A 10,494-nucleotide genomic window follows, 5' to 3' on the forward strand; every position below is an offset into this window, starting at 1 on the left:
GGAGAGACCGCCCCAACGTAAGAGAGACACACACACAGGAGAGACCGCCCCAACGTAAGAGAGACACACACACACAGGAGAGACCACCCCAACGTAAGAGAGGCACACACATGAGACCGCCCCAACGTAAGAGAGACACACACACACACACACGAGAGACCGCCCCAACGTAAGAGAGACACACACGAGAGAGACCACCCCAACGTAAGAGAGAGACACACACACATGAGAGACCACCCCAACGTAAGAGAGAGACACACACACATGAGAGACCACCCCAACGTAAGAGACACACACAGGAGAGACCACCCCAACGTAAGACACACACACACACACACACACACACACACACACACACACACACACACACACACACACACACACACACACACACACACACACACACACACACACACACACACACACACACACACACACACACACACACAATATTCCGGAACCGCGTCAATCATAAACCGACCAAACTGGGTGGAATAAAGAGTCGTCCGAACTTAGAACTATTATGGTCAAATATTTGGGCAATAACGGTACAATAACACACAGCAAACAACGAACATAACATACAATGATCTAAGGCCTGGATGGGAGTTCCCCCCGCGTCCCTCCCGCCAGGGCTATACCCGGCACGAGGGAGCAGAGATCCCCTTATGCATTCTTCTCCTTGATGAGAATACAGGAAACCCCCCAAACATTATTTGATTTGATCGTTGACAATTCTAATGTGGGGTCTCATAGTGGTGACTTCTCAGTTGGACCCTTTGAACCTTGACCACCCCAAGGATGTCAGCCAAAAGGCACACTCAACAAATGGCTGTTTCAGAAACAGAATGTGAAAATATAATCTTCCCATCGCAGACCACCCTGATGTAAGACACACACTTCCTAACTACACCACCTCCTCCTCCTCCTCCTCCTCCTCCTCCTCCTCCTCCTCTTCCTCCTCCAGACGTACCCGTTCCACACCCCGGTGAACGCCAAGGTGGTGAAGGACTACTACCGCTTCATCACCCGGCCCATGGACCTGCAGACCCTGAGGGAGAACGTCCGCAAGCGCATGTACCCATCACGGGACGACTTCAGGGAGAGCGTGGAGGTCATCGTGAAGAACAGCGCCACCTACAACGGTACCAGACCTTAGATCTTAGAACAGCGCCACCTACAACGGTACCAGACCTTAGATCTTAGAACAGCGCCACCTACAACGGTACCAGACCTTAGATCTTAGAACAGGTCTACCTACAACGGTACCAGACCTTAGATCTTAGAACAGGTCTACCTACAACGGTACCAGACCTTAGATCTTAGAACAGGTCTACCTACAACGGTACCAGACCTTAGATCTTAGAACAGGTCTACCTACAACGGTACCAGACCTTAGATCTTAGAACAGGTCTACCGACAACGGTACCAGACCTTAGATCTTAGAACAGGTCTACCTACAACGGTACCAGACCCCATACCTACCAGGGAACCACTGACTGGCTTGATAAAGGCAGATTTTAGGCTATAATTAATCCTGTTGTGTGTTGGGCCTCCATGATAGCTTGGTCCTGATTGGACGGTTTGTTGGGTTTCAATTGTAGCTTGGTCCTGATTGGTCGGTTTGTCGGGTTTCCATTGAAGCTTGGTTGTTGATTGGTTTGTCTTTCTGTGTTTCCAGGGGCTAAACATCCCATAACTCAAGTAGCCCAGTCCATGTTGGACCTGTGTGATACTAAACTGAAGGAGGTGAGGACACACACAGAGAGACACAAACACACAAACACACACACAAAAACCACAGAAACATACTCACCACAAAAAACCACAGCAACACACACACAAAAACACACCCACACGGGCTCCTGTTGTCTTCTAAACGGTGTGTGTGTGTGTGTGAGCAGAAGGAGGACCGTCTGGTGAGGCTGGAGAAGGCCATCAACCCCCTGCTGGACGACGACGACCAGGTGGCCTTCAGCTTCATCCTGGACAACATCGTGACCCAGAAGATGATGGTGGTTCCTGACGTGAGTTCTTGACCCGTTCACACGACGGGGGGGCAGCTGGTGCAAGAAACGGAGAGAGACGGGAGTCGCAAAAATAGTTCAGACCTAAGAATGGGGTCGGGGACCAGAATAGTTTGGGAACCACCAGCCAGCTCAGATGTTTTAGGTCAGAGCTTCTGGGGTATCTCCTCCGTGTCCTCCCGAGTAACCCCAGGCGCTGTGTGTTGCAGTCGTGGCCGTTCCACCACCCCGTCAACAAGAAGTTCGTCCCCGACTACTACAAGGTGATCGTCGCCCCCATGGACCTGGAGAACCTGCGCAAGGTGAGACCCCCCCGCTGTGAAGCCCCCGCCCTGAAGCCGGACCTCCTGCAGCCCCCTCTCTCCTCTAAACCCTCGCTCTCTGCCTCCTCAGAACATCTCCAAACACAAGTACCAGAACCGAGACACCTTCCTGTCGGACGTCACTCTGGTCCACGGCAACAGCATCAAGTACAACGGTACGCTGCCGTCCAGATGAGCTCTTCTGAAGAGCTTTCCCAGGCCTTGTGACGAGCAAGGCTCCATTGTCAAGACCATCCCGGGCTTTATGTTCTGCGTGTTCTGTCCTCAGGTCCGGACAGCCCCTACACCAAGACGGCGCTTGACATCGTCAACGTGTGCAGACAGACCTTGGCAGAGGTATGGCTTCTTGCGTTCATTGAGCAGAATGTACCTTCAGGGGACAGTATCTACTAGATGACTGGTAATACTGGTGACAGAGGTCTGATCGTGGTACCTTCTGCTGATGGAGGTCTTATGGTGGTACCTCCTGGTGATGGAGGTATGAGGGTGGTACCTCCTGGTGATGGAGGTCTTATGGTGGTACCTCCTGGTGATGGAGGACTTATGGTGGTACCTCCTGGTGATGGAGGTCTTATGGTGGTACCTTCTGGTGATGTGTGGTTCTTACTGGTGATGGAGGAGGTCTGATGGAGGTTCCTCCTCGTGATGGAGGTCTGATGGTGGTACCTCCTGGAGATGGAGCTCTGATGGTGGTACCTCCTGGTGATGTGTGGTTCTTACTGGTGATGGAGGAGGTCTGATGGAGGTTCCTCCTGGTGATGTGTGGTTCTTACTGGTGATGGAGGTTCCTCCTCGTGATGGAGGTCTGATGGTGGTACCTCCTGGTGATGTGTGGTTCTCACTGGTGATGGAGGTTTGATGGTGGTTTCCTCCTGGTGACGGTGGTCTGATGTTTGTCTCTTGGTTCTCTAGTACGACGAGCACCTGACCCAGCTGGAGAAGGACATCTCCACGGCCAAGGAAGCTGCTCTGGACGCGGCCGACTTCGAAGCTCTGGACCCCCTCACCCCCGGACCCTACACCCCCCAGGTAGGAGACCCCCAGACCTTCTACCCCCCAGGTAGGAGACCCCAAGACCCTATGCCCCCCAGGTAGGCCCTCTCCCTGTACCCCAGAGCCTCTAACCCCCCCAGGGAGGAGCTCTTCCCAGAGTCAGCCGGCCGTCGGATCCCAGGGGGCTGGGGTCCAGCAGGTCATCCATCTCTACTAGTATATGTAGAGCACTGAGCAGTCCTCTACCTCAGTGCTGCCATGAGGTACTGCACATAGTACTGCAGTCTTACCAGGTAGTCCTGGGCTGGCGGTGCTGGTAACCTCCGTCACCACTGCTCATTAAGTTCTTCTCCTTCTGTGGGAACAATCCTCCTTCCCAAATCAACCTCCTCCTTCCTTCGATCAACTTCCTCCTCCCTTCGATCAACTTCCTTTCTTCAGCCTGTGGTTCTTCAGTGACCTCTGACCTGTTCTTCCTCATCCGCTCCTATCCTCTTCCTCTTGATGTGTGCGCTGTGTCTGTGTGTTTGTGTGTTTGTGTGTCTGGACGTGTGTGCGTTTGCGTGTGCGTGTGCTTGTGTGTGTGTGTGTGTGTGTGTGTGTGTGTGTGTGTGTGTGTGTGTCAGCCGTCTGAGCTGCTGGAAGGCAGGGCTCCTGGTCTGTTCTCTGATTGGCCACTTGGGGGCGCTGTCGAGAAGAGAGGGGGGCAGGTATGGAGAGAGAGAGAACCCTGACACCAGCCTCCACCTCTCCCCTCACATCCCCCCTTCCTCCTCCATCATACCTCCTCCTCTCCTCCTAGCCTCTCTCATCTCCTCCACTCTCCTCTCCTCTCCTCCTAGCCTCTCTCCTCTCCCCTCCCCTCCTCTCCTCTCCTCTCTCTGTCTCTCTCCCCTCCTCTCCTCTCCTCCTTTCTCCGTCTCTCTCCCCTCCTCTCCCCTCCTCTCCCCGTCTCTCCTCCCGCTGTCTCTCTCCTGTCCTCTCCCCTCCTCTCCTCTCCCCCCTCTCTCCTCTCCCCTCCTCTACTCTCCTCTCTCCGTCTCTCTCCTCTCCGTCTCTCTCCTCTCCTCTCCTCTCCTCTCCTCTCTCCTCTCTCCGTCTCTCTCCTCTCCATCTCTGTGGCTCTGTGCTCATGTGAGGTTGATAAAAGAAGTAGAAACAGGAAGTTAACGTGTAAAAGGTGTTTTTGTCGTACCCAATCACATTCCTGAATGTCCTTGTCCCGGCTCCGCCCCTTCAACAGGGTCGCCATGGTCGCAGGCTGGGGGGGGAGGAGTCAGACGTGGACATCGAAGGCTTCGAGGACGAAGACGGCAAGCCCAAGACCCCCGCGCCGGTGAGGACCCTCGACCACTCACACGCCTGATCAGAGATCACATGACTCTGGTCGTCATCATTGCATTGTTATGGGTCGAAGTGTTGATGAGTGTTTGATTGTTTTGTTAACTGATGACGCCGCACCCCCCCCTCCCCCCCAGGCGGAGGACGGGGACCTGGAGGATGACGATGACGAAGATGACATGCTGCTCCCGCCGCGGCGCCGGATGCTGGAGCGCCACGAGGAAGACGAGGAGGAAGACGAGGAGGACGAGGAGAGGGGCCGCGGCCCCCAGGCCAGCGTCCTCTACCAGGACCTCCTCATGTCCGACGGGGAGGACGACGCCAGCGAGGAGGAAGGAGACAACCCCTTCTCCTGTAGGTCCCGCCCGCTTCCTGTCTCCGTTAGGCCGCGCCCTCTCACTTCCTGTCGGAGAGCTCTGGTTTTAAGTGGGCGGCATGCGTACAGACCGTATAAGGATTCACGTGATCTGGCCGACATGAAAGCATGTTGCCCTGGTGTGGTTTCCGTTTTGCCACTGAGCCGACGTTAGATAAGACTAGTTGGGTCTCCATGGAGACCAGTGGGGTCTCCATGGAGATGACACTGGTCTTCATGGTCGACACGGCAACATGTTGTCCTGGTGTGGTTTCCGTTTGGTCACTGAGCCTACGTTGGGTAAGACCAGTGTCCTCACCATGGTGACCAGTGTCCTCACCATGGTGACCAGTGTCGTCTCCATGGTGACCAGTGTCCTCTCCATGGTGACCAGTGTCCTCTCCATGGTGACCAGTGTCGTCTCCATGGTGACCAGTGTCCTCTCCATGGTGACCAGTGTCCTCACCATGGTGACCAGTGTCCTCTCCATGGTGACCAGTGTCGTCTCCATGGTGACCAGTGTCGTCTCCATGGTGACCAGTGTCCTCTCCATGGTGACCAGTGTCCTCACCATGGTGACCAGTGTCCTCTCCATGGTGACCAGTGTCGTCTCCATGGTGACCAGTGTCGTCTCCATGGTGACCAGTGTCCTCACCATGGTGACCAGTGTCCTCACCGTGGTGACCAGTGTCGTCTCCATGGTGACCAGTGTCGTCTCCAGTCGGGAAATCAGGAATCCGACTGGGGGGAAATAAATACAAATAATTCAGGCCAAAGGTCACAGTAAGATCCTTTTGTCATGGGGGGTGCAAAAGTGGCGAGAAGAGGCTGGTCCTGGCCACGCCCCTCTCTGCCCAACGGGGGGGGGGGGGGTCCTAATACCCCCCCCCCCGGTCTGCCCTCTGGTCCCCCTCAAACCGTGACTCACCCCCCCCCCCCCCCCCCCCCCCCCCCCCCCCCCCCCCCCCCCCTCACAGCCATCCACCTATCAGAGAGCGGCAGCGACTCGGACCGGGAGGACCTCCGCGCCCCGCCCCCCCGGCGCAGCCACCAGGAGACGGCCCGCATGGCGCTGGACCAGGAGGAGAGCCTGATGTCCTACGAGGGGGAGGGGCACGACATGGAGCGCCACCACATGGAGCGCCACCTGGAGGACAGCAACGTCAGGTACACCTTGTCCCACGTTGTCTCATGTTGTCCCACGTTGTCTCATGTTGTCCCACGTTGTCTCATGTTGGCCCATGTTGTTTCATGTTGCTCCACATTGTCCCACGTTGGCCCACGTAGTCCCACGTAGTCCCATGTTGTCCCACGTTGTCTCATGTTGGCCCATGTTGTTTCATGTTGCTCCACGTTGTCCCACGTTGTCTCATGTTGCTCCACATTGTCCCACGTTGGCCCACGTTGTCCCACGTAGTCCCACGTAGTCCCATGTTGTCCCACGTTGTCTCATGTTGGCCCATGTTGTTTCATGTTGCTCCACGTTGTCCCACGTTGTCTCATGTTGCTCCACATTGTCCCACGTTGGCCCATGTTGTCCCACGTAGTCCCACGTAGTCCCATGTTGTCCCACGTTGTCTCATGTTGGCCCATGTTGTTTCATGTTGCTCCACGTTGTCCCACGTTGTCTCATGTTGTCCCACGTTGTCTCATGTTGGCCCATGTTGTTTCATGTTGCTCCACGTTGTCCCACGTTGGCCCACGTTGTCCCACGTAGTCCCATGTTGTCCCACTTTGTCCAACGTTATCCCGTGTTGTTCCACGTTGTCCCGTGTTGTTCCACGTTGTTCCACGTTGTCCCGTGTTGTCCCACGTTGTCCCACGTTGTCCCACGTGGTCCCACGTGGTCCCGTGTTGTTCCATGTTGTTCCATGAGGCACGCTGGTAAACGTTTTTAATAATAATAATTAAAACAAAAGGCAAATAAATAACACCACAACAAGAGAGAGAGAGAGAGAGAGAGAGGGGTTGGAAGATGGCCGAGGATGATTTGTCAGCTGTTGTAGGTGGTCCTGAAGAGATGGGTTTTAGAGTTGACTTTTGAATGAAACATGTTCCATGATGCACGCTGCATGGAGGTGGACGAACGGCCTGGCATGTGGATCAGGTGGTAGAGCGGGCTGGCTGGTAACCGGAAGGTTGCTAGTTCGATCCCCGGCTCCTCCTAGCTGAGTTTCAAGGTGTCCCTGAGTGAGGCACCTCACCCTAACTGCTCCCGACGAACTGGCTTTCATCCTGCGTGGTTGACACCGCCGCGGTGTGTGAGTGTGTGTATGATGATGGGTGAATGTGGGGCAATATTGTAAAGCGCTTTGAGTCGCCACTGGTTAGAAAAGCGTTGTATAAATGCAGTTTGTTTATCGTGTACAAACCGAACAAACCTGTGTAGGTGGACCTCAGTCTTGTTTACCGCCCCCTCGAGAACAGACTGGGTACTCTCTAATCAGCCCAACGCGGGTCTTATTCAGCTCGCTAACAGCTGGTACCACTAATCATTTAAATGGGCTTTGTTAAGCTGGCTAGCCCGCCACTCGTCAACCAATAATCACTCCAAACAGCAGCTCTAGTTCTGCTAGTTTCATTTAGTTAGCGTCCCTAGTCTCAGCAGAGCTAACTCTAAAGAGGTATAACAATGTAAAGCCCCCTCTGTACTGCTAGCTATGGGAGCTAACTCTAAAGAGGAATATCAATGTAAAACCCCCTCTGTGCTGCTAGCTATGGGAGCTAACTCTAAAGAGGTATAACAATGTAAAGCCCCCTCTGTACTGCTAGCTATGGGAGCTAACTCTAAAGAGGAATATCAATGTAAAACCCCCTCTGTGCTGCTAGCTATGGGAGCTAACTCTAAAGAGGTATAACAATGTAAAGCCCCCTCTGTACTGCTAGCTACGGGAGCTAACTCTAAAGAGGTATAACAATGTAAAACCCCCTCTGTGCCGCTAGCTACGGGAGCTATGACGACCTGGAGAGTCGGGGCCCGCTGGAGGGCCAGGTCCAGATGGAGGGGCGGGTCCAGCTCGAGTCCACGGGCCTGGGCAACGGAGAGGAGTACGGGCTGAGCGAGGAGGAGGAGGAGGAGGAGGACGAGGAGGAGGAGGCCCGGAGGAGGGGCGTCCCGGCCGTGCTGTCGGCCGTTCAGCTGAGCGAGGACGAGGAGAGCGAGGAGTTCCACTCCATCGGAGGAGACAGTGACATGGACTCTGACAACTAGCCCCCGTCAGCCCGCTCCTGCTCTCAGTTCCCCTTTTTCAAATAATGTGGCCGAAGGAATTTGCATTGAGGCGTTGTATAGTTTCAGCTTTTATTGCATTACTTATTGTTTTATGAAAAGAAAGCGCTGTTGTTTGAATGGGGCTACAGAAAATTTAGCGTTTAAAACATTGACTATGTTGACTCGAGAAGAAAACTATAATGTTGTACTCCAAGCTAAATGTACATAGCTCTTGTTGGTGTGCTTTTCAGTGACCTCTCAATTTACTCATTTACCTTTTCTACAGTTTGTATATAAAATGTAATAAAATTTGATCACAGGTCAACTTTGAGGCTCTTTCTTGTTCCGCTTCAGGAAGTCAACCGTAAGTTTTGTTCTGATGGCTCTACGTCAAGAGTTTACCAGTTCTGTTCTGATGGATCTACGTCAGAGTTTACACTGTTTACAGGTCTGATCTGATAGATCCACGTCAGAGTTTACACTGTTTACAGGTAAGGTCTGTGGATCTACCTCAGAGTTTACACTGTTTACAGCTCTGATCTGATGGATCTACGTCAGAGTTTACGCTGTTTACAGGTCAGGTCTGTGGATCTACGTCAGAGTTTACGCTGTTTACAGGTCAGGTCTGTGGATCTACGTCAGAGTTTACACTGTTTACAGGTCAGGTCTGTGGATCTACGTCAGTCAACAGTTTACGAAGTTAACAGTTAAAGTTTACAGTTGACCCATGTTACGACAGTGTTAAAACTGTTTGCAAAGATTCTGTTTACAGTTGTAATGGTTTACCAGGTTGTTTATTGCTGGCGACGTTTCAAAGCCAAAAATATGTAATGACATGCAGTGATCTAACCAACCACACCTAAACCACCGCAACAACAACCATTACTGCATGTGATTACAAAAACTGTTCCACATCGTGTTTGAACCCCAACTTCAGTCCAGGTTCCTTCTGATTTTGTCCGAACCCCAGCTTCAGTCCAGGTTCCTCCTCATCATGTCAACCCCTCCAGCTTCTGTCCAGGTTCTCCTGACGTCTGAACCCCTCCAGCTTCAGTCCAGGTTCCCCCTAGAACCCCCAGCTTCAGTCCATGTTCCTCATGTCTGAACCCCAGCTTCAGTCCAGGTTCTCCTCATGTCTGAACCCCAGCTTCAGTCCAGGTTCTCCTCATGTCTGAACCCCTCCAGCTTCAGTCCAGGTTCTCCTAATGTCTGAACCCCTCCAGCTTCAGTCCAGGTTCTCCTCATGTCTGAACCCCAGCTTCAGTCCAGGTTCTCCTCATGTCTGAACCCCAGCTTCAGTCCAGGTTCTCCTAATGTCTGAACCCCAGCTTCAGTCCAGGTTCTCCTCATGTCTGAACCCCAGCTTCAGTCCAGGTTCTCCTAATGTCTGAACCCCAGCTTCAGTCCAGGTTCTCCTCATGTCTGAACCCCTCCAGCTTCAGTCCAGGTTCCTCCCGCTCTACCGCTGGACCGAGCTCCGGTTCCACCGCCAGTCCACCACAGACAGCCGAGCCGGAGCGGAGAAAGCCTGACCATGTCCAGACGGGTGGGGGTGAGTGGAGGGGTGGGGGTGAGGAACCCCTGGGGAGATGGGGGGGGTCTTGGTGGGCCTGTGGAGGCGTCTGGAGGCGGTGGACCCCTGCTGGTCAGGAGAGCCGTCTGGGAGGGGCAGCAGCTGGTTAGTATGTTACTAACATGTTGTACTATATCCTGTGTAGGTTAGTATGTTACTAACATGTTGTACTATATCCTGTGTAGGTTAGAATGTTACTAACATGTTGTACTATATCCTGTGTAGGTTAGTGTGTTACTAACATGTTGTACTATATCCTGTGTAGGTTAGTGTGTTACTAACATGTTGTACTATATCCTGTGTATGTTAGTATGTTACTAACATGTTGTACTATATCCTGTGTAGGTTAGTATGTTACTAACATGTTGTACTATATCCTGTGTAGGTTAGTATGTTACTAACATGTTGTACTATATCCTGTGTAGGTTAGAATGTTACTAACATGTTATAGTATATCCTATGTAGGTTAGTATGGTACTAACATGTTGTACTATATACTGTGTAGGTTAGTATGTCACTAACATGTTGTAGTATATACTGTGTAGGTTAGTATGTTACTAACATGTTGTACTATATACTGTGTAGGTTAGTATGTTACTAACATGTTGTAGTATATACTGTGTAGGTTAGTATGTTATTCACATGTTGTACTATATAGTGTGTAGGTTAGT

General features: G+C 52.6%; 1 protein-coding gene across 1 annotated transcript in view; it reads left to right on the forward strand.

The window, feature by feature from the left end:
* The window catches only part of taf1 (TAF1 RNA polymerase II, TATA box binding protein (TBP)-associated factor), a 32,115-nt gene extending 23,551 nt beyond the window's left edge, over positions 1-8,564 (forward strand). Inside the window, exons 30-40 of the mRNA XM_079737533.1 lie at positions 968-1,145; positions 1,682-1,749; positions 1,905-2,027; positions 2,237-2,329; positions 2,421-2,505; positions 2,619-2,686; positions 3,263-3,379; positions 4,587-4,679; positions 4,822-5,038; positions 6,017-6,206; positions 7,983-8,564. Coding sequence (XP_079593659.1) covers positions 968-1,145; positions 1,682-1,749; positions 1,905-2,027; positions 2,237-2,329; positions 2,421-2,505; positions 2,619-2,686; positions 3,263-3,379; positions 4,587-4,679; positions 4,822-5,038; positions 6,017-6,206; positions 7,983-8,250 — 1,500 coding nt within the window. The 3' untranslated portion in view covers positions 8,251-8,564. The remainder of the gene's footprint in view (positions 1-967; positions 1,146-1,681; positions 1,750-1,904; positions 2,028-2,236; positions 2,330-2,420; positions 2,506-2,618; positions 2,687-3,262; positions 3,380-4,586; positions 4,680-4,821; positions 5,039-6,016; positions 6,207-7,982) is intronic.
* Positions 8,565-10,494: the final 1,930 nt, after the last annotated feature.

The sequence above is a fragment of the Pollachius pollachius genome (genome assembly GCF_949987615.1).
Source record: "Pollachius pollachius genome assembly, chromosome: 6".
Taxonomy (NCBI): Eukaryota; Metazoa; Chordata; class Actinopteri; order Gadiformes; family Gadidae; genus Pollachius; species Pollachius pollachius.